Here is a 25,386-nt window from a genome sequence, read left to right as displayed (position 1 = left end):
TGTGCACAGAAGTACCACTTTTGTTGTTGCATTATGCAGAGCAACACAGAAGCTGCATAAAACCTTGACACAAAATGCTTCTCCATGCTATTTTGATCCCCAAATAAAATTTAAAGATGTTCTGCACTTATCGCTTTCTCAATTGTTAAGCAACGACAAAGATGTGGTTCAAGGTAAAGGTGAAGATAGTCTTTTTTCAAATTTTTCTCAGATGAAGAATATCGACTTACTGGGAATACCGGACACCAGTTTGAGAGGCCTCAATACTCGCACAGCCCTGAGTGTCCGCAAGTCGAATTGTGAGCCCACAGTGGATAGAATTCTAAAGGGAAAAAGACAAATGCACCGAAGTGAGCACAGAGAATCAATATTTAAGCTAGCCGAGCTTGTCAAAGTCTGTCAACCTCGCAGTTTCTCCATTTCTCCATTTTCTCATACATGCACAAACCCATGCCAGATCATTACAAACAACTGGGTGAGCTCTGTATGTAAATCCTGTAAGAGCTGAACTGATCGATACGGCTGACAAGTGAAGTAAGACAGAGGAGTGTATCAGGGTGAGAGAAGGATGGGCTGAATGGAAAGTGTTTTTGTATCAAGACGAGAGAGCGACTAGACAACGAAAAAGGAGAAAGATGGGGAAATGGAGAGGAGAGGGAAGGAACAGGATTAAGGAAATAAAAAGAGTGAAAAACAGAAAGATTATGACTTGCTTATTTATTGTTACATGTTTGATGTTTCTCTTCTGAGTAAACACATATTAGCATGTGCTACTGCAACTATATATTCACTCATCATCAAAATAAATGCCATAAACAGCAAGTGTGTGTGTGCGTATGGGTAAGTAGAGGATTAAAATGTTCCCTCGTGCTGCCAGACTTGTAGTCAGTCCCATCGTCTGACGCACACTGTGAATCATCAAACTTCCCACTTCTCTATCTCTCTCCCTCTGTCTCTCTTTCGTCCAGTCTCTCTGACACATTTCTACCTGCCTGTGTTCCTCTAAGAGGCCTAGTGACATTGCAGTCTTAATCACAGGTTTAAGGTCTGCCTGATTCCGTCACATTTGAATAGAAGGGAAAATTGACACCAACTCCGGGTTTTTGGTTGAAGGTATGCGTGGTTGTGGTTTTCAATGTGGTATTGTATTACCAGGAAGCCCACCCCCCAAGTGGTTGGTGCTTCATCACGAGTGTATAGGCTGGGGTCCTTGTAATGACATTGTGTGATATCAAATGCCTCATCAGACGCTGACCTGTAACTGAGAGGATCCTAGTTTAGTAGGAGGCGTTAATGCACTTCAGCTGCATGATATTTCTAAAAGAACAGATACCACACAGAGATAATACTCAGTGTTATATTAATGGGAACTCAACCTATAAGTTGCAAAAACTGAGTATATATATATATATATATTTTAAAAATTAATCAGAATACTCATTGGACTCATCTGAAAGCCCGGAATTAATCAAGTTCAACTAATTTTTCTGTTCAGCAATGCAAGTAAATAACTGTAGTTTGGCATCTTACTAATGATAATAATAATTTGCTTTACTATGCTTTCTGCTTAAAAACAAAAACAGTGAGTTTTATAGCTGAAAACGCTGCTTTACCAGGAAATAACCGAGCTGCCCTCTGCTACGCAAGATGACCAACAAAGCAAGTACAGATTTAGTGTTTTGCTCAAGGATACATTAGCCTGAAAGATGCTTGGCAACAACAGAGTGCTACATTAATGCAAGTTAGGATAGCCATGAAGGGAAGATGAAGATGATGTAGTCGAGGATGGTAAATTTGCACTAGGTATTGCACAAGGGGAAAAAAAACATTTACCATAAGTGCAACTGGGAGGAAAAGAGTGAGTTAGATAGATGCTATACTGATTTTAAATGTAAGGGCAAAAAGAACAGTGGCTCAGTTGGAATATTTACCCTCTAAACTGAACTGTGTTGATATAAAAAGGAGAATAGTGGAATTTCATAGAAGGAAAAACCTGTATATCATGCTGCAAAAACATCTGTGTGCTGACATGAAGAAACACATCTACATTTACATATAAAAGATGAACACGTGTACCTGTGTCAGTATTTTTGGAACCGCAGTACAGAAACTATTTGCCAAAAAAAACAACCTGTGATTACAAATCCAATTATTTTATCTATTTCTGTGATGTGACTATGATTACAGTAAAAAACATTAACAACGCTGATGACTGGACAATAATGATAATGAACTATGATGATGATGATGACTGTGATGGCGATAGTAACAACGATGATGGTAATAACATGACGGTGATTTCATCTGCCATCACAAATAGTGTCAAACCGATGAGGCAGTTCCTCATTCACACTGTCTCCACGGTTACCGGGTCCTTTCTCATTCATAAGTGTTTCCATGGCAACAGGGACCTTGGCTCATTGATAGAATCTCTGTATCACCTTGGTAACAGGGCCAAGGGAGGAGCTAGATTGATTGTTTTTTTTGTTTTGTTTTGTTTTTTTCGTCTTCTTTTCTATTTAATGTAAATGTTTTGCAGCTTACATGCAGTGCTGCACATCTGCACACCGATACATGCAAAAACACCCGTGCACGCAGATGCACGCATCTGCACAGCAAATGGGTGTTGGTTGAAGCTTAAACATACTGAGAGAAAATAATTTTATTCAAGTGTGCACAATGGAAACTGGGTCATTTGGAATAATCAATGGAAAACAATTTCTTCCCTGCCAGGAACAGATGCTCTCTACTGTACATCTTTAAATTCACACACAGAATGCACACACACCTGCATTTAAGCAAAAGGAGAGCAAATGGTTAAGGGAATCAGATGAAGCAACATCGCTATAACAAAAACCTCATCCCTCCACTTCTGATGAGAATCCAACGCATTATACAAACAACATTTATCCCTGCTATCTCCCTCTGCAGCTTCCTGCTGACTTCAGCTAAAATCCAGCTAAATATCTCTGTCCACATCACTGACTGAATCTCACCATCTCTGCTCCAAGTTCTCCTGTTATCTGTCCTTGTCTCCTTGGTTGCATCTGTGACTATGATTCAAATATTTTGCATTAAATGCACCAGTATGCTCTTTAATGTTTTTATAACATCAATAAAATATTAAGTGTCTCTTGAGCCAGCAATCAGACCTCGACGATCAGCTGACACCCAGAATTTCTCCCAGAATTCACAAGAGCCCACGTCTCCTCCCGCAGGTGGACCGGGAGATCCATTGTAGGGAAAAGAGACCAAAGCCAGGAGGCAAAGCTGATAATTTATTGGCTGATCTGGGTTTCTATTCTCACCTATGGCAATGTGGAGAAAAGGATTGCAGATACACACAAAATGCTTGATCCTCAGAGATAGGGTGAGTAGCGCAGTCACTCAAAAGGGGCTTAAAGTACAGCCACTGTCCTACACAAGAAAGGAGCCAGTTGTGGTGGGTTTAGCATTTGAATAGAATGCCTCTTAGATGCCTCTTAGGTGAGTTATTCTGGGCATGTTCAACAGGGAAAAGACCCCAGGGTAGACCCAAGACACATGGGAAAGAACATTTTTCTCAGCTGGCTTGGAAGCACATTGGTATGCCCCTCGTTCCTCAAAGAGCTGGTGGCAGTGACAGTGGAGAGGGACATTTGAGCAGTTTTTGACAGTTCTGCTTAGACTGCACATACATTTTCATTGCATTCATTTCTTCTTTTATAATGAAATTCCCTTTAATAAATTGTAAACTGTGGGAATAAAGCATCACATACAGCTTTGCATTAGTCTGGTAAGCACAATTCTAGACACATTTTTTTTTAAAATGGGGAGGTAGTACCTCTAGACCGCCCTAGACAGTATTTAATTATCTGAATGTTAAAGCTGCAGGAAATTGCAATAACTTCAAAACACATTTTAAACAGGAAGGCATACTCCTTAGGGATGGTGCAGTTTTGGTTATCGACCAATGAACAATAAGCTTGAATTTAATGGGACAACCAGATTGCTCAATCCAGTTGGCCTACACTAACTACTGATATACTTATTACAGTGTGCAAAACCCTGTCAAATCTGCCTTGGTGCACGTGTTGAAAAAGACCCTAAGTCCTGTCAAAATCAGTTTTGAACCACAACGATCCCAAGGAATTGTTCTACACAACAGTGTGTTCTTTATGTTCCTGTTGTCAAAATGCGATGACAGGAGAGATTTAACAAGTGGGGTCTTTCCTGCTGTTGAGACAAACTCCTGACTAAAAATACAGTGTATTTATATGGGTCAGTTAGAAGGTTATCCATCTACTTGGATTCACACAGTTCAAAATGTTTACATCTCTGAGCTTTGAAAGACACACAACAACAATGGCTACGTTTTGAGGGTAAAATGATGGCTGTAGAGCAAACACTGTGGACACAGCAGCAGTTGAAATAGGTTTTTAAGATTAATCTTGGCAGAGTGGCAGACAGAGCTCGTTAAGCAGACAGGTGTGAGCCTGGTTGCTATAGAGACTGCACCCAGTGGCTCCACACACACACAGACAGACATGTGCCTCTCTGCTGCTGCTTTAAATAAACAGAAAGTGACCCAGAAACAAATGCTTCCCAAGAAAAAACTACAAGTCGTATTGACAAAATTCTTTCACCGTAAGCGCCAGCAATGTCCAGTCTAAAAAGTTCTCAGTTTTCATGCCTGTGGATTTTATTATATGGATGTGGTGACAGTGTAAAGACAGCCTGTACTTCTGATTTTCAGGTGAATTTTGGGAGCATTTATAATATTGGAGTCTATGGAAGAGTTGCAGGGAGGAGGCTATGCATTCTTGACATTTACGAAAGAACCATAACATCTATTACAAATGACTGAAATAGCCGTTCTAGCTTCATTCATTTTTTATGCTTCTTTTTAGCTGTTGAATCTAATCAAAAAGTCCTAACACGGGTACAGGAAAGCAAAAGAAAGAGGAGGATGCAATGCAAGAACAGCTGTAAATTAAATGTAACTAGGCTAATAATCAATAGTGGGTGTAGAAAAATAAACAAACAAACAAACAAACAAATCCAACCAGCTTATTTTCACTGTCAAGCCACTCTGACAATTAACTACAGCACACAGGTCAACACCCACAAATGAGACGACTTGGAACAAGACCGTAGAGTAAATAGCTAATCTCGGTGATGTATTCAGACATGTTAAGTGCTATTTGTGTGTTTGTCTTTGTATGTGTTTGAAGAGAGTGCCAGCAAGTGCAGGGAGGGCGAGCAGGACACGGAAAAGAATGTTTGAAGTGGAAATGTCTGGGCGTGTGTGTGTGCGCGCGCCCATGTGGTCACTGTGTTATCAAAGGTTTCCACCAAAGGTTGATAGAAAGGCCAAGTAGCCTTTCATCTTCAAAGAGCTGGACTGCTAAAAACACACTGGCCATTCATAGAAAGCACAACAAAGAACGAGTGCGCCACGTGTGTGCAAAATGTATTGACTGCAGGCAGCGTCCTCAATGCATCACGGGAATGTACTATGTGTGTACACTATGTGCTGCTCGGGAAATATTGCTATACACCACAGTTGGTTGACAGGGAGGGTTACAGCGTGATGGCTGCTGTTTAGGCTATACACCAATGTGGTTGTTTCTTTGAGAAATAATGCCTGAATCTGATCATTTCACGCCTCCATCCATCCATCCACCCATCCATCAATTTACTTAGCAGCAGATGGGGTGGAGCTGGTGACACCCAGATGACACTGGGGAGAAGCAGAGCTGTCAATCAATGACAAGGTTTTCACCATTTTTAATTAAATCCACAGCTACAGCCCAGAGTATGCAAAGAAAACCTGCACAGACACAAGAAAAACGTGCAAACTGCACTCAGAAAGGCTTCGACCAACCACCACCTTTGTATCAAAGCATTATTGTTGTAAGGTGACAGTGCTGACCCCTGTGTTGCCCTAACTTCACACCTGAACCTGCAAAACAGTGGCTCATAATGTATCAGACACTCAGCACAGCATCATTGCCATTGGATTTTCATGGGTGATTTGTCAGGTCTAGAACAAGACTGCTTATGATGCACTTGTCAGTCATCTGTTAGTGATGGACTCGCTGAGAAAATCCACTCGTTAATGCTGATGTTTTTTAAATTTGTTTGTTTTGTTGTTGCTGTTATTTATTGACCCCTTTTCTGAGAAGTCAACAAAAAATCATTGCAAATAAATAACCATCTTGAAGTCTTGCAACTCTTTGTCAAGCTATTGTTGAATAAAATCCTACATGTTTATGACACTAAATTCCAAATAGGGCCACAAAACCACTTGGATAAAATAGATGTCATTAATGAAGGCCATTATGTTTAGAAAGGGTAGTCAACAAGGCTAATATATGCTGATAAAATAGTGCATACATAATCCATTGAAACCAATCTAGCTTTTTTTTTTTCAATGTGTGCCATTTAATAGTGATTGCCCTGAGGTCATCAGATAACACTTCTTCTTTTGGCCGCTCCCTTTAGAGGGTCAGCATAGTAGATCATCTGCTTCCATCTCATCCTAACCCTTGCATCCTTTTCTCTTACACCAACCGTCTGCATAAGTCTTCCTCTGATATTCCTCTTTTCCTCCTGCCTGGCATCTTTATTGTCAACATCCTTTGTCTGGTATATCCACGATCCCTCCACTGCACATGTCCAGATTTACCTCTCTAACTTTCTCTTCAAACTGCTCAACCTGAGCTATCCCCCTGATACACTCCTTTCTAATCTTGTCTCCCCCCAATGACAATTCACTTGAGAATAATCTACCAACAGATCGAGTGGTAAAATAGAAAAAATTGGCAAAAGAAATCGAAGATCAGCTTTAAGGACATTCTAGTTTCCTTCTGTTGTACCTCCTTATCCTCTCGGCATTTCACTACTTCCTGCTGTCATGCTGACACTTGTCTTCTCACCTCTCTTCTCTGTTTCAGTCGCTCTATCGCACCATGCTGAGAGGAACTTGGCTTCGTGATTGCTCTTATTAAAGCATAAGGACATACTGCTGCACTGGGTGTCTGCTCAGTGCATGTGTGGTGTCCTTGTGCAAGACAGAGAAATTTGGGCAGAAAGGAGCAATCACTGGATTCACCGGTTGCTTCGTCTACCCCATGAAGTCCCCACCATTCACCCCATGCACACACAAGTGGACATAATCCCCTCAACACGATAATCTGTGCCACCACTCCCAAACAGCGACGTGATTGTATTGCTGCTAGAATTTGCAAAGTTGTTAAGAAACAACTTTTAAATAGATTTGAAAAATAAATTATCAACCAGTTTACCTTTTTTTTTTTTTTTTTAGCTTTTTTGCAGTTTTTATGTTTTGCAGCTAATTTGCGCTTCGGTTGAACATCAACAGTGAGACATGCAAACACTGTCGTTTGTTAATGCATCACTCATGCACTCATACATTCATCTGTGTCACATCAGCCTGCAGCGTCACACAGGTGTGTAGCAGTGGTAGATACATAAAAGAGGCTTACTGTGTCTTTAAAGAAACACGAAGGATAGCAGGAATGACATTTGACAGTCAGCTTAAATGATGGATTAACAGATGGATGCGTCGGGAAAACAGAATCTAGCACAGACAAATGAGCAAGAATGTAAAATGTAAACCCATTTGAATGTGTGTAGACGCCATCATTCCGCTTCTCTTCTCTGCCTTTCATTTATGTCAATCAAACCTATTATCTAATGTCTCTGGTCTCTGATCTAATAAGTGAAGGCAATAGTAAATCCATCATTTTAATCCCATCATGTCTGAACTCGGCCTTGTTGACACCGTTTCTGTGACAGGTTTCAGGTTGCATTCCATCGCTTCCCTTTGCCCTCGTCTTCACCTTCTCGTTGAATGTTCAAATCAAATATCTCATTTACTCATTCCCCTTTCTTACATTGTCTCTTTCCATTCATTCCTACTGTGTCTCTCTTTCTATTGAGGTAGCGGCACCTGCATTTTTTCTTGCCTTCTCTCCAGTGCTGCTTCCCCCTGTGCTCCCCACCCCTTCTGTCGCTGTCTATATTGTGGTGACATTTGTTCACTACCCAGGCTGCTGGCTGCCTGCAGTTCTGCTCTGTGATCTGACTGCTGCCTTGCCCAGAATGGGGCCTTTCATTAGGTCAAAGGAGCAGGAAAAGGACACTTGCACACATACATGCATACAAACATACTAAAACACATGACAGATTTTGACATGCTGTTGGAAAATCCTTTGTTATGTTTGAGTTTAGTCAGGCACACATTTAGATCTGACTAAAGGTTACATACTGTATTATGTATGTATGTGTCTGTGCTTGTCTCATATACATTTGTTTAATACTCACCCTGTCAGCACTACGACAAAGTCCATCACGTTCCATCCGTTTCGCAGGTAAGAGTTCTTGTGGAAGGCAAAACCAAGCGCCAGGATCTTTATTCCCGACTCAAAACAGAAGATTCCTATGAAATACGGCTCTGTATCATCCTGGGGAGCACAAGGGAAAACAAGCAAAGGAGGAGTGGAAAGACAGGAGAGAGGAAAAGCAGGAAAGGTTATGAGGGTTTGAAAGGCACAGAAAGACAAAGTAAGTTAGCTGGCAGTTGGCGAATGAGTTTCAGAAGAAGTATTTTTGCAAATAGTCTCATGTGCCAAATAAATTTTAAAAAATCAAAGAAAGAATTATCTCACAAATATACAACTATCACCTGAATTTAATTGCATTTACATGTATAACACATGCAATTTTGTCTTGGTTATTCAGCTTACCAGGCGTTCTGAGAGCGGCGTCTTGTCCCCATCAGGCAAATGTTGTTCCAGAGCCAGGACAATGCAGTTGGCAATGATGGTGGCTAGAATCATCCACTCAAATGGAGTGAGGAAGTTCAGTGAAGGAACAAATCTTTTTTAATTGAACCACAAACCACCACATTAATTTCTTGTTAACACAAATATCTCATCACCCTATCACACGGGAGTGATGCAGCTGAAGCCCTTACTGAAATGCCCAAGTGAGCATCATTTAAACAAGATAAAAGCTCAGATCAACTCAAACTGGTTGCTTGAACATGACAATCAGTTCATACGTACTCCATAGTCACCACACCTTACCACGCCTAGCAAAAAAAAGTTTGGGAACCACTGCCTTAATCCAACAGAGCACTAGTTATTTAAAAGTGTTACAAATAATGTGCAAATTTACACATACTAGGTGAGGAGTTGCTATTATCATCTTGCCATTGTGGCAAGAACAGAGCAGCTCCAACAGAAAAGTAAAAAATTGCAGCACTGCCTTGTTGGACAGATTCACTTATAACATACTGAGCTAATTTACCTGGCCTCCTAAAAACGTCAGGGCAAATTAAGGGATAATATAGAAAACATCCCTACCCTAACATGAAAGGTCAAAAGGAAGGTCAAATATATATGCAGTTTGAATTCACTGAGTGCAAGCAAGTGTGAAAAGAAAATATAGCAACTCTATCTCAAATGGACCACAGTCTGGCTTCTCTCTGCCACTATTTACCCACACAAATACACACACACACCCACAAGCCATCATTATGAGTCAGTTAAATATGTTCTGCTAAGTATATTTTCTGATAACACGCCACCCACACGGACAAGCAAAACAAAGATACACTTTAATATAGCCTGTGTCTTTTTGTGTAAGTGTGTGATAACCAGTGTTGGGCAAGTTACTTTGAAAAAGTAATTAATTATAGTTACTAATTACTTCTTCAAAAAAGTAACTGAGTTACAAGATACTAAAAGTATTTAATTACTTGAAAAGTAACTATTGCATTACTTTAAAAAAAATCTTTAACCCTCTGGGGTCCACCGTATAATTGGCCATTTTTAACCACTTTTGATTTTACCTCTACATTACACCTTTAAAAACTATTTACTTTGCCTTGTTTGGTATCATTGTTTTCAGCACAACCTCACGTGTCTGAATTTACAGTTATGTTTTCATTTTGACATACTGTATTAACACAATTGATCTAAAATCAGACAAAAAACATAAAATCCAAGTAGAAAAAGTTAAATTTTTTACTGTAACAACCACAAACATGTTTATTGAATCATATTTCATAACTTTAAATGCAAATTAAATTGTCAATTTGAAAATCATATGCACAAGTTTTGCAAACAACAAGTTATTTGCAGCCATTTACCTTTTACTCTTTTTTTTATAACCATTTCAAACTATTTACAGAACAATCAGCTGTTCCGCATTCAATAAGATGCCACACAAATTATTTGTGCCACTCCAAAAAATAATTTCTGTCCACTATAAAGGAGAACATCACAGCCTGATACCTGCAGGCCTGACAACAGCAGGTGTATCACTCCTCCTGTTTTTTTTTTTTTTACCTGGAGACAGCACAACACCAAACTATCCACAACACTACACACTAACTACACAAGACAACACACTAACTACACACTCCAAACATGCTAAATGTCACAAATTGCTCACATCTCAAAACTGTCTCTCTCTCTTTTTCTTTCTCTCTCTCTCGCCGTCACTCCTAAAACTTCCCCCTCTTCCTAAACAACCAAAAGTCACGTTGCCATATCTTTTTTTGATTGGTCGACAAGGTACATTTTTCCACCAACACCAAAGGGCGTTTTTTTGTTTGTTTTTGGGGGTCATAAGCAGAGAGTGCTTGCTAGCGCTGTCATTAGACAGTAAACGTGACGAAACTATTGAGGAAAAAACTCAGCATATATTGTTTATCATGACTCTGGTTTTACGTGGCCTATCAACACAATTTAAAAACTGGTATATGTCACCTTGTTGCTTTGTCATCTTAAAGTGGTCATGTGATAGGCTTACCACGACTACTTTAGTGTTCCTCAGTCAAACAGAAGCACTCATGCGATCGTTTTGCCCCCTTAGCTCCAGGTATTGTACCAAAAAGTGATCGTCGGCCAGAAAGTGATTGCCATTGGCGGGAGCGCGCGCAGCTGCTTAAAGCTGTAGCGCCCAGATTACTTACAGCTACTTCCATGCAACTGATATAAGATGCGGTAAGCTGAACACAGCATCTGTTTGTTGAAAAATACTAAGGCAACCGCACTGCATTTTCTTTTTAGTAACGGTATCGACGTTGTAACTATAGAAATAGTAATTAGTTAGATTACTCGTTACTGAAAAAAGTAACGCCGTTATTCCCATCACTGATGATAACATGCCTGGGCACTGACTAAGGCTTACTGTGGCATCACCATTTGGCTCTCGGTACGTAGCATCCAGCAACTAGTACAGAAACTGAGCCAGAGATAGGGAGAGAGAGAGAGGGAGTACCTTATTACATATATCTAAATCGTTCTTTTTTCTCTAACACACAAACACGCCCACGCATCCAGACACACAAATGCACACACAGGCCATGTCTTCCTAAGTTAGTGCCTCTATCTCATTCAAATCATGGGATAAATTATTACATTTAATGGAATCAAGTAAACAGACTAAGAAAAAAAGTGATCAGAGGACCAAAAGAAGTAACTAAAGTAGAAAAATCACACTGTGTGTAAATATACACAAAAGGCATGTTCAAAATCTATTCCTTCCCTTTCTTCATCACCTTTCTTTCCTACTTTCATGCTTCCTTTGGGAGCAGCCATTCCCATGGCAGGGGTGGGAGGGGAAAACTGAACAATGAAAAGACAGAAAGGGCGAAGAAGCTATTTATAGAACATTCATCATGTGTTAAATGTATGTGAGTGTCTATGTGTGCTGAGATCGTGTGCATGTGCTTGACCACTTTTCACACATTACCAGAAAACCCAAGGCGCTGTTCAATTAGCCTCCTTGCTCCCAGCTATGCATATAAATGTATGTATACACATGTGAATGTGTTAATCCATGACAGTGCATGAATGTAGCTGAGTGAAAAGGGGAAAGAGAGAGAAGGGAGAGGAGCAGAAAGAGAGAAGAAGGCTGATGTATGTAAAAACCAAACGTGTCTGTATGTTTCTGTTATTTGTGTGCAATTGGACTGTCAGGAAAATCAATACTTGGATACTAATCAATACTAAAATCAGGTAAGTTACTCATTTGCAGCAGTACTGGTAGCAGCCATGCCATCTTGTGAAACACTCATTTCGAGGCTTCAAAATGCGACATCAGAAACTGATAGCTGGGTCCATCTTTTATACTGATCACACACACGCGCAATTCCTCCACTTATTAGAAGCTAATTAAGTATTTGATATTTCAACAGGTTTAAACAACACTGAAGTATTAAACAGTTGTCATAAATGTTAACCTGGCTAGCGCACACATTCATTTTAGCAATTTGATGAAATAATAAATACATGATGCTGTGTGGATTCTCTGTTATCTTTTATTTATTTATTTTGCTTATCAGCTGTTTATTGTCTGGCTTTGTTTTGAAAATGTGCATGTGAGGATGGATGACTCACTTACTGCAGACCAAACCTACCTACGGGTACAAATAAAGTAACATGAACCTTTATATCTATTAGCCACATTAGTCTTCTGTTATCATTACGGCAGCGGCTAGTGGCCAGGGCGAAATATAAAATAATAACGCTAATGTTGGAGGAAAACGTTACCAGTCCTGTCCATCTGTTAAGGTATTTGGACAGTGTTAATTTAACAGGGTAATGCAACTATTTGTGTCTAAAATCTCTCTTAAAGTCTGAGATTGAAGTTAAGAAAAGTGTCAAAGCAACTAGACATAAACAGTGGCTCCCTTAACAGCTCTATTTGAAGATGTAGTGGTAAGTCAAGAGAAGCACTACCGCAGACAAAATATTTTTGTCTTTTTGTTTGCACTACATTAGACTATAGGATTACATTACTATATATATATATAGATAGATAGATAGATATAGATATAGATATATAGATATATAAATATATTGTATTTTGGTTTTGGCACATTTGCATCATGTATTGGATTCCAAAGCACTAAAGATTGGCTCTTTCTTACTCAGGCAATATGTTTGTTTATAAGTGAAATAACCACAGAGACAGGTATTTTTAAAATACACAGATACTTATGGTTCAAAACCAGGTTATAAGTAAATGACTTATTTGAAATGACTCAAATATTCAATGGTAAATCATCCTCCTTCCTAAATTGCTATATATATATATATATATAGAGAGAGAGAGAGAAATTTCATATTTTATTGATTGCAATAAAAGCAATAGATAAACTGGGCTGTGATTTACTGACATTCAGCATGTGTATGTGTATGTACACTGTAATAGGGACAGCAGTAGGTTGCAGACAAAGATGTCTCGCCAAGTAAAGGTAAGTGAGGCCACAAGTGAGGCCAAATTACACACACACACACACACACACACACACACACACACACACACACACACACACACACACACACATATCTATATATCTGCAAAAACATTGTTTTTAACAGAATCTGTGAAAAAAATTGCCATATTGAGACAATTGTTTTGTTACAAGTAATCATTAACATTTACAGAGGACTTCCATAAAGAGGTAAAACAGTGTCTACAGCTACTACGACTACATGGTGGAGGCTCTGTCATGGTTTGGAGCTGCATGCCAACAAGTTGTGCTGCAGATCTTGTCAAAATTAATGGAATTACACTGGGAAAGTATCTCAAACACACTGGCAATACAATATAAAGGTGGTTATACCAAATATTGACTTTCACGCTTGTTAGAATTGTACAAACTCTATTTTTGTGTCGTCTACTGTATGTCCATATATATTCGTACATGATTTCAATAAATCACTGCACCCATTTCCCATAAAGAAATGAGGCGTGGCTCGAGACTCACAGTATTCCACAGAGGCCTTATGTTTGCTTTCTCCTGCCTCCTCTCTTCCTCGGCAAAACCCTTGCCTATATTTCCTTCCAGCTTACTCTGTTAAGCCTCCTCTCTCACACAAGTCTGTGCTCGCATACGACTATCCCCACTTCCAGTCATCTCCCAAATTGTTTTCTTGTCTTCTTCCCTTTTGCTTTCCCTTCTTTTCGCTTAGTTTCTCCCACCGTCTTCCTATCCCTTCTCAGTCCACCTTTGTCTTACCGAGCACACCCATCAGTCATCCCTATCTGTATCATGCCATCTCCATTCAATATCGAATGAGAGGAAGAGACAAGGAAAGAGAGATGCTGCGTCAGCATGAGGACACAGACAGCGAGAGCCAGCTTGTTAGGGAGGAGGAAAATATATGGAGAGTTAAAATGAAAGAGAGGGAGAGTAAAAAAAAAGGAGAGAGAAAGAAAGAAATTGTCCTATGGGCACAGACATGATTGAAAGGAGTGAGTGGTGGGGAATAAAAGGGAGAGAAGGAGGCAGGGCATATTAGGGGGAGGGAAACAACAACATGGTTGGGAGTGGGGGGGTTGGGGGCAGAGACTAAGAGTGCAGGACAGGAATACAGCAAAAGAATAACAAAGGGGTGTGAGAGTATTGCAGTATTTCGTTTCTGTATGCCCTTTTGGAACTAGGTTAGTGGCAGAAATCACACTTACTAACACACACACATACTGTACTGTACATACACAGATGCACAGTGGCATACAATACTGTGAAAAATAATTGCCGCCAAATGAGCACATGTGCAGATTAGATCATTGTAATTATTTGAAAACACACACAGTGTTGCTATCACAATACCTAAACACTTCTGCCCCACCCTCCACTGATCTAATCTTTTCCATACTGACATTCAAGCACACATGATGATGCATGGACACACATACACCAACACTAGACGTCACTTCACTACGCTATTTTTGTCTGCCAGTGGAGTCCAGACCAGCTGCTACCCTTTAGGAAGGTGCCAGCCTCCCTATTAAGATAAGGAAGTGTGATAGCATGGGACTGTTTTTTGTTTTGAATTCTGGCATTCATTTTATGTCTGATAAAGCATGCAATGTTTATAATGTTTGTAAACATAATATTTTCACTGTTTATAGTGGCTTATTTGTCTTTTACTCTTAAATACAAAAAAAAAAAGAATAAATGAGGGGTACAATGAGCACTGTGCCTCTTTCTCTCATTATGTGAAAGAGGCCCATGTTTTAGGTATCCTACATTTGTTGTTTGTTTTCTTGCTGACAAACATCCAAAGTAACTTATGAATACCAGTGTTGCAAACACGTATTTGGCTTTCAAAAATGTGCCAAAAAGAGTTTGTGTTGTTTTCAAGAAGACAAACAGGAAGATGTTGAACCGTAACTTAGCAGCCTTCCCTTTTCTCTCTGTCAGTTTATTTATATCCCTCACTTCTTTCCCCTCCGTCCCCTTCTCTCTCTCTCTCTGGGTCCTGTTCCATTATGCAGCAGTGGCAAAACAGCTCAAATCATTTCCTAATTTCTTCACTTGCTTATCACTTTTCTCTCAGAAGCACTGATTTGGTCAAATGAATAGGATTAAGCAGTGTGGTTAAAACCGATCTAATTATTTTGATAATCAGCTGCCCTAAAGATAAGAGACACGGCTGAAGTGCTCCATTTTAGTCCACCATTATGCGATTTCAATAGATTCTTATGAACTGCAGTTAATGTTTCTTTTAGCAATTCAAATCTGGGCTTTCAGTTTTGCTTTTAGGAAGATTTGGGTAAACAAAAAAAAAAAAAAAAAACCAGGAATGGATTAAAGTTTTTTGGGTTTTTTAAAGAATTATCCAGCAATAATAAAAAACTAAATGGTCTTTAAATTAGTTTGTGATTTTAAATAATCCCTTCAGTATCTCCCTCCTTAACTGCAAAGCCTCTTTACATGAGACAATATGCCTCCAGAATTAAAGCAAATTCATGCTGCTGGTCCAACCAGCACCAAAAATAAAGGTTTTACATTTTACATTTGACACAGCTTTGATTGCTTTGCCAAATGAATGGGAGCACCCAAAGGCCTGTTTAGCCCTGCTTGGCCTCTCTTACTCTCACTTAGCATCATTCAGTGTGTAAAGGCCTCACAGCCGCCCACTCTCCCTCCGTGTTTATTCCATACAGCATATGTTGTGCCCGCATCTCACCCCTGCCACTGCCTCCTCTCCCTCATCACCCACACACAGCCGAGTTGTCACTTCGTACAAGATGCTGACGGTGCTGTGTGTGTATGTGTGTCTGCGCTCTATGTAAAGTGCAGCATTTGACTTTCTTTTCTTTTATCCCTTTTTTTTCTTTTACATTATGTTAATGAGAAGTTTGTTTGTGTATCGAATGGCACTTGCTGATTTAACGGTGAGAACTCACTTGCTTTTCACAACCAAAGCGTACTCGTGAATGTGCAAGCTTGAGCATATGCCAGCACGCCCTGCAGGTAGAGTGCAGGTTTCCAGCAGGGTTTGTGTAGTATCAGCTGCTACACGTGACCAAAAAACATGAGCATGAAAAAATCAATCCATCACAGACTCTCTCTCTCTATTTTCTCTCTCTTCACGTATCCAAATCCCAAAAATAGCTCTTCCCCACGTCACTGTACCCCTCCACACATACACACACACACTCGCAGACATAGACACATTCTCAGAGAGACACACCTAACGCAAACACACACGCGCACACGTCCGAACTTGCGACTGAATTATTCAACAGAGCCCGAACGCAGAGCTGAGAGAAAAGGAAATAAGAAAAATCTGAAGGGAAAGGAGACGGGGATGAAAAGTAAAAGAGAAAGAAAAAGAGAAACAATTTTATCTGCATACAGTTAACATGGATAGGCAAACAGATTTGTGACCAACAGGCTTAGGATCATTCATTCACATTCATAGATAAATATTATGATAAAGGATGGTTGTCCAGATTCATAGTTGGTCAGCTGTTCATTCTTGTTTTGATTGGGGGAGGGGGGCAAACAAACAAAAAAACAGGATTTCATGAAATTGAAATTAGATAGTGTGGTTTTGTTTTTCAAATGGTAAAGTAGAAGATTTGTTCAGCAAAATATGAATCGTATACAATTAACTGAAGCACAGTACCAATCTATGCGAAAAGTATTTAGAGTAGAGGCAATCAGCTGATATGCTGCAATAACAGAGTGACCAGCACAGCCACAAGATCTTGACCCCATTGAGCAGTTAAGGAAGTACCTTAACTAATGGGGGGCTGGGGAGGTTTAGCACTCTATTAATGTAGTGGTATCGATCTGCTATATCACTAATTGTGAAGCACTGATGGAATAGCAGAGTTGGCCTAGGTGCATCTCTGCACATAGTGGGTGACACAAAGAGAGAGAGAGAGAGTGTGTCCAGTCTATACCAGTGAAAGAGCACCAAATCACCATTAATATTGTCTACTTAAAAAATAATGTATTATTGGCTGTCATTGTCATTAGTGGGTGTAAGCGTTCTGATAGTATTTTCAGCTCATTGCATGTGTTTTAAACAGCTAGCATCAACTGTAGGCTCATAAGATACATTAGCTAACAAGTGAGCTGTAGTTTTTGTGAATTGTCTGTGTCTTTTAATACGTTTAAAGCCGAGCGCTAGTGATACAATATGACCGAAGAGGTAAAAAAAATCGAAATCAAAAACATGATGGTGTTTAGCACTGGGGGATTTCACTTAAAGACCCAAATCTCTGTCACACAGCTAGCTGCTAAACAACACAATGATTTTGATTTTGCTCCAATTGCTCATTGACAATATATTAAAATAGCACTCACTGGTACCATATGAGAAATAATGTAGCTTACATGCATCATTTACTCTCTGTGATCTGTCACCCCATTTAGCTTACTTGAAGTAAGGGCATGGTAAGCTAGATCTTCTGATGAGTTCACGAGCTGTTCTTTTTTGAGTGTGGAATGACCGCACAGCATAGATCTTTAACAACTTTAAGGAAAAAAAACAAGAATTGCTTGCACAAGTTTTAATGTATTATCTCTAATCCACACAAGGTCAAACTTATGCACACAGGCTCAAATATAAACATATGCCTCCAATGATATTTGGTTAACTGTCTTGTAGCTACTTGCACTTTGACCAAAAGCTTTTGGTAGCCACCAACAAGCTCCTGGCATAATTCTGGCTGGATATTTGATGTTTCTTTTTGGCATAACTGGCATTTAAATGAGTTTCCTGGCAGCTTTTAAATGTAGTCTATACATTTTCAATAGAGTTGAGGTTGGGGCTTTGGGAAGTCCATTCCAGATGCTTAATGTTAGCCTGCTTTATCCATTCCAAAACCAAGTTTGATGTCTTTTTGTGCTCATTGTCATTTTGAAACAATCACTATTGTCCAAGTTTCAACTGTTGATCTGAAGAGAAGTTTAAGAATTTGAAGGTAGTCCTCCTCCTCCATTATTCTATCCACTTTATGCAATGCACTAGTACCATTGGCAGCAAAGCAGTCCCAGAGCATGATGCTGTTACCACCATTTGGTACAGAATTCTTAGATTAGGAATATTTCGTCTTTATTCCACCTCTTTTGTAATTTTGCCTCAATGTTTGTCTTGGCGGACTAAAGAATTTTCTCTAGAAGACATTTGACCTGTCCACGTGGACAGCTACAAATCTCAGTTGAGCTTCAAGGTGTTGATCTTGGAGCAGCGGCTTCTTACTTGGTGGGCACCCTTTCAGTCCGTGGCAATGTAAAACTCACTTCTCTAAGTTTCAAACTGGTGTTTCAGCTGTTTCCAGTTTCAGACAAGCTTGAGCCGTGGTGGTTCCTGGGCTGCTCTTTAAACAATTTTCTCTCATCTGACTGTGACAGTTTGGGTCTTCTTACAGACATTAAGGAAAGTGGTGGCACAACTTGTGTCCAATTGTTTGAACTGATGATCTTGAATCTGCAGTTGTTTAGTTGCGTAACTCTACCATTCTATGTCACAGATTGTCACTGACTTCCTTGAACTTTTTCATTTATCTGAGTTTTGGACAATCCAGTTAGTGCTGTTAAGCAAATCCCTTTTATGCTCCAAGGAGCAAACTGCCAGTTGTAGTCAATCATGATCATTAATGAGAAGTTAATAGGCCTTGGCCTTGTCAAGTTGAAAGACATCGTAGAAACTTCAGTACCAATTATCAAAAGATTTAAGTGAGTATATGCATATATTGGAGCCTGTACATATACTTTTGACCCTTTGTGGATTAGAGAAAATCCAAAATAAATTCAAAGTTGTGCACCCATGTTTTAAGTGACTGAAAATGTGTGGTGCACAATATTTCACCCTGCAAAAAGAACAGTTCAAAAAAAGAAATTAAGTATTTTGTGCAACAATTTTGTTCCAAAAATGACTGTGCTATCTGTTGTCTTCTGCTTGAAAAGAGTAGACAATGGAAAAAGACAGAGAGACCTCACAGAGAACTCAGTGTTCCCTACTTCTATGAAAAACCATATATCATGCCCTGCAGATGATCAATATCAGCAGAGCACACTCGTTTAAACCACTGTTTTATAAATATTCCAAAAATATCGATTGATTCATAAAGGTATGAAGAAGGGTATACATGTGCATGAGCAGAACAGGAACAGTAAGAGATAAGTAAACTAAATGAGAATGAAGTTGCAGCTGTCAAAACGTTAACATTTTTAGACTAACGTAGCAAAAGGCTCAAGCAGCCAGTTAGGCAAAGGGCACGATGCAGTGGGAGGAATGAGAGGAACAATGATGGTAGGACTGTGAGAAGGAGAAGGAAAGCATGATGGACAGGAATTGAGCAAATGAGAAAAGTAAAGGTAGTGAAACGTGAGAGGAGATGACAAAACATCACATCCTATTAATCAAAGTGAGTGAGAAAAAGAGTAAAAGAGAAAGACGAAGGAAAAGAGAGGGAAGGATTGGCATTAGCTCTCATTGTGTGCATGTTACTTAACATTTAGGGATGTCGTGAGGACAAAAATGTTCCCACATACCATTTATGGTTAAGACTTGGTGTTTTGGTTAAGATAAGGGCAATGTTAGCTTTCGGCATGTAGCTGCTCAGTGCAATGCTTGTCTGAGTGACAAAAGCAAGTTTGCGTTGAAGTCCAGGCTGCATTCAAGCAGGCCATCCCAGAGTGTTTGTCTCTCCAGCACTTTGTGTTAAATGATTTATATGCAGACAGGCAGTTTGGTTGTCTCTCTCCATTGTTTCTCATTAGGCTTACTGACTTCCACCCTCCTCTCTCTGCTTCTGTCTTCCCATTGTCAATCTCTCTGGTGAATCAAATATTTGATTTTCACTTTTGGGATTCACATATTCAATTTTGTATTTGTAAGTATGTGTGGGTGTGATTTAAACTACCTCTTATTGCTGCCAATACACCGTATATGTGTTTGCAGTTCTAAAATAAGGATCCTTAAAAAAGTAACATCTTTAATTACACCCAAAATTAAGTATACTTTCCAAGTCATGTACCCCCAACCAACCAGCCGACAAGGCAGAGCAAAAAATACCGCTGATTACAACAAAAGTGCAAGAGTCCAAAAAAAGGGTTATTTTGGAGAGCTGAAACAGCCTTTTACCTCATCTTAACACTGTAACCCTCACCTAACACAACAGGTTAAGACATTTGAAAAACACATTCTTAACAAAGACTTGCTATTTTAGTTTTTTGTTAAGCGTGGCTACAATGAGACCTCTATGTGAACTGGAGGACATAAAAGGAAAGAGAGCTAAAGAAAGGAGGGCAGTGTATCATCAGTGAAAAGTGCTCTTTTCAAGCAGCTCCTGTTATTTTTAGTCTGGCCTGATGTGAAAGACGAACTCTTGGACATAACCACACTGGATTTTTTTTAAAAAAAAGTAGAAAAAAACAACCCATATGAGAAGTACATCTGTATCAAATGACAGAAAGAGAAACAAATAGGCAGCAAAGAGATGGCTGTCCAGTATCTACAAAATTAAGCCGGTGTTTTTAGCTATCAGCTAACAGTAGCAGTCTGGAGGAAAGCTAGTAAAGAGTTATGATTCTGCAATGATTATCGGCTTACAAAATGTTCATGTTCACAAACAAAGCGTGTTGCAGCTACTAAAAATAGCCATCCAGGAGTCCGAATTAAGCTATTATTATTATTATTGGGGCGGTCGTGGCTCAAGAGTTGGGAGTTCGCCTTGTAATCAGAAGATTGCCGGTTCGAGACACTTCACCCGTTGCCTACTGGTAGTGGTCAGAGGACCCGGTGGCGCCAGTGTCCAGCAGCCTCGCCTCTGTCAGTGTGCCCCAGGGTGGCTGTGGCTACAATGTAGCTTGCCATCACCAGTGTGTGAATGTGTGTGTGAATGGGTGGATGACTGGTTGTGTAAAGCGCTTTGGGGTCCTTAGGGACTAGAAAAGCACTATACAAATACAGGCCATTTACCATTTACCATTATTAGATTGACTTAATAAATCACATTTTTGAGATAATTACCTGAAAGTTTAAAAATTTAGCCCCAAATTTTGACTTTCGACTGACAAAAAATAACATTGTTTTTTGTTTGTGGAAAAAAGCTCCATATTCCCTGGACCACATTGACACTGTATAAACAGTAAGTACAAGTTCCTGCTATTCTCTGTATGTCTCAGTGCAGAACTCAGACAGACACCTGAAAAATCCCAGTGGGTTTCCCAAAAGGCAATTAATAAAATATCATACCAAACAGCATATGTCAGCAAATGTAGGAAACTTCAATCAGACTGTCCTACAAAAGTATGAAAATTTTTAAAGCACTTCCACACTCTATTTCTTATATTTTAATAGCCTTTTAAATGATGTAGGTAATCATTTTATTTGTTTGTTATTAGAATTTTCCTTTAGGTACCACAATGGTAACTGTCTGCAAAAACACAATTTAAAGCTTCAAAGTCCACTCGATGATGTGCATTAGGGATGTAACATAGCAGAATTTTGCAAATTTCAGAACACAAGCATTTTCACAAACTTAACAATTCAAATCCTCCCAAAATAAATTCTACAGAATTTAAGATCGAAAAGTTTGTATTTATGTTGTTTCTTTTGCCAGTGTGCAAAAACTGTTTGCAAGTCTACAACTTGTTTTCCATTTTTCCATGCACAATTTGGTGTGTTTGCAAGATATAGGGAATGAAACTGCTATAACTGCTTTATTAATGGTTTGTCTTTCTTCCTATGCCCTCTAAAGCTGCCCACAAGTACATGTGCATTTGATCAACAATCCAAGAGATTTTACAAAATGCCCTGTGCTTTTTCTTATTGGTTTTGTACCATGTATTTGATGAATGCAGCCCATCCTTTATTGGGGGGATGGATTATGTTCTTGATAAGTCATATGTGTAACTTCTTATATGTTCCTTTGTGATTCGTGCGGCTATCAGACTATTTAAAAATTTACTTTTTTATCAATTATCAACCTCTGTCATTAAAGAAACACAAAAGCCAATAAAGCTCATTAAATTTGACTAAAATTTGAACGAATTAAGTGTTCTGCAAAAACAAAACTAATGGTGCAACTATCTCATATTGCACTGTTAAAAAATTCCTTCCAAGAATCTTCATCGCACCAGCCTCAGCCACCAAGTATCTATGGTCTTTACAGCATCTGTTACACTTTTAATACCACAGAAAAACAAATACACTGTTTCCTGAATTTTGCTATTGAATTGATACCAAAGCATTAGTCATGTCTTAATAAAAGCTTTTTAAGAATGACCCCCTCACACCCACCCCACAAAAAGGCCAAATTTGCCAATCTTTAATGGTCAGTCATTTTTGTCTCCAGTTCCAGAGCATTATCCATGTCTAGCATCAAATACAAAACTATAATATGATTTAAAAAATGCCCTTTAGTGTGCTGGCATGAACACAGAGCACAAGCACACCAATGCCTTACAGCATATACAGACCCTGAAAAAAATTAATTGTTTCTATTAATACTATTAAAAATCTGGTAAATGCATTTGTATATAAATAAAGCTTTTGGATGTTGAATATTTCACCATTTGTGCAAGGAAATTAAGGAACCATCATTAGAAAAATAGGTGTAAACATATATAATAAACATAAGCACGACCAATAATGGCACCTACAGCGTATGCAGAATTTTTGAATAAAATCTTCAATGGCACTGGATGCCCAGGCAACGTGTTAGGTTACAGAATTCTGAATACTGAGTTTTGCACATTATATATAGCAACAAAATATTAAGAGGCCACCAGAAATTCTTAAATATCCCTCACGCCCACATTAAGATTATTAAAAGGCATAATTTGTGTTCCATTTCATGAGAACAGTGTTGCTATAGATAGAATATACTGCATATAGACTTCTCTATTTACAAAAAAACAACAAAAAAACAATTGATGATGATGATGCAATGGCACCATATGGTGTACATGCAGTGTCTACTTGTAAAGCTGCGTCAGTGTGTATATGTGTTTGTCTGCACATGTTAAAAAATTAGTGTGTAATGCATAGATGTAGATTACCTAAGATGACCCAGCATGACACATTACTTAAACAGAAAAAAATGAATTACATGAAAATGCATTTGCAGGGTTTACAGAATCTCATTGGGTGACACCTGACACCCTTGGACAAGGTCATTCCTATTAGATGACCCTTTTAGTTTCAGCTTCCCTCTGCTATATGCTCTAACATGCATTGTGCAGTAATTTCAGGTACAGACATTATTGCGACAGAATAATTCATAATACTTGTTCAAATACAGGATTGTTTATTGATGAATACGACTAAAATGTAATTTAATTACTATTGTTTCAGCTCTTAACTGTTATTACACACCAGAAAGAGCCTCCACAAGATAACATTTAAGTCTTTGACACTGAATTGTTGCCAGCTCAGTTTCAACGGTTACCTTTGTTCTGGTACCAACTTTTTACACTAACTTTTTACGCTAACTAGCCTTACTCACTTCTAGCTAGCTGACTCACTGTGACTGCACACATTACCTTGTTAAAACTGCAGACATGCCAAAGATACTCAATGATACCAATTATTTTCAAAAATGGTTATAAGCGTGTGTATGATGTCAATCAGCCCCTAAAAGTCTAAGCAAAGTGTGTGTGGGGTTTGCCATTACTATTCTGGTGGAATTAACTATTCACTGTTAAGTAGCTCACACTTTCCTATCAACATATAACCCACAGCAGTCATTTAATTAGCAACCAAAGACTTCCTGTGTCCTGTGACTCCTAAGTTCCAACACTTGCCCGGTGGAACCAACCTATGGACTGAAGTCTGAAGCTCTGAAAGATGACACATTTTTTATATAAATTTGGTAGAAAGAATTTTGTCACTTGTGATTTATTTGTTTGATAGTAATTGACATTATTTGTAAAATATAGTTGATGCTAAAATGTATATCTCTAAATGCATTTATTGTTTAGAAAATTAGTTTAATTTATAGATTGGTGACGAATTAAAGGGAAATTGTAGAACAGTGAGGGGATCTGGTAAGACTGGTATGTTACGGGAGGCTTTTTCTGGCTTGTTTGAGACCTCCCTTAGAGGGAGATCACTGCAAATCACTCTGAAGTTGTGAGTGATCACCGTTGTCCTGGGATGAAATATTTCTATCATGTTGGGTGTGATCTCTTCCAGGATGACAATGCCCCTAACCATAGGGTCCGTGAGGTGTCATTGAATTTATGACTATAAATGATGTGAATCATATGCTATGACCTTCACACTTCACATATTTCAAATTGAACACTTACGGACCGACATATTAGATATCCCTCTCTTTAGCATATCATCAAAGCGCCAATTATTTTTCAGATAAATATTGTTGTAACAAAAGGAAAAAAGCTAGGATTAAATCACATCTGAGCACTACTGCTAAACTATTCACAGTTTGTTTGTTTTTTATAAAAATGAAATGACACAGTATTGAGACTGTACCCCATGATGCTATTTCTATTTAAATTACCAAATATTAGCCTAGTGTATGTAAATGTGCACGTGAGAGAACAGTTATTTATGTGGCACTCCCACGGGCTCAGTTCACAACTAAATAAAGCCGCAGGTCACGGTTCGACCTGTTAGTGAGTCCACTGAGACTCACACGTCTGGTGAATCAAAAAGCTGTTTCAGTCTGCACTCAGAAAAAAAACAGTCAGTTAAATCTACCAAATAACTCAGCATGCAACACTTGAATGTATTGCAGGTTCAAATTCATCAATTACTCTATACATGAATATACTTTAAAATTACATTTGTTTTATGTAGTAGATTTAATTTAATGTTGTGTATGTATTGGTTATTGATTCAACCTTATGCCCAGGTAAAGCTCTGTAATTTAAAATGTTTGCAGACAGAAGGGGAAACAAGAGTTTCCAGAGAAAACAGGTAATAGTTACACCTCATAATTAACAATAAGTAAGTAATTATCGGGAGGTAAACCAACACCCCAATGCTGCCGTAACAAAAACAAAACCATTTAAAAAGTGCTTAACTGATTTATTGGGCTGCCTGTCTTAAAAACCACAACTGTTTTAGAAGTAGGTGAAAA

General features: G+C 38.8%; 1 protein-coding gene across 8 annotated transcripts in view; it reads right to left on the bottom strand.

The window, feature by feature from the left end:
• The window catches only part of cacna1aa (calcium channel, voltage-dependent, P/Q type, alpha 1A subunit, a), an 86,415-nt gene that overhangs the window by 56,606 nt on the left and 4,423 nt on the right, over nucleotides 1-25,386 (bottom strand). For all 8 annotated transcript variants that reach the window (XM_084926269.1, XM_084926262.1, XM_084926268.1 and 5 more), the window contains exons 2-4: nucleotides 8,754-8,860; nucleotides 8,332-8,471; nucleotides 231-322 (exon numbers count right to left, since the gene is read on the bottom strand). In XM_084926269.1, the coding sequence (XP_084782395.1) occupies nucleotides 231-322; nucleotides 8,332-8,471; nucleotides 8,754-8,860 (339 nt within the window). The remainder of the gene's footprint in view (nucleotides 1-230; nucleotides 323-8,331; nucleotides 8,472-8,753; nucleotides 8,861-25,386) is intronic.

Source organism: Perissodus microlepis, chromosome 4, assembly GCF_051167445.1.
Source record: "Perissodus microlepis isolate ML-2025 ecotype Zambia chromosome 4, ASM5116744v1, whole genome shotgun sequence".
In the NCBI taxonomy this organism is placed as follows: domain Eukaryota; kingdom Metazoa; phylum Chordata; class Actinopteri; order Cichliformes; family Cichlidae; genus Perissodus; species Perissodus microlepis.
The sequence above is the reverse complement of the archived record's forward strand: the minus strand, read 5'-3'. Positions and strand labels throughout refer to the sequence as shown.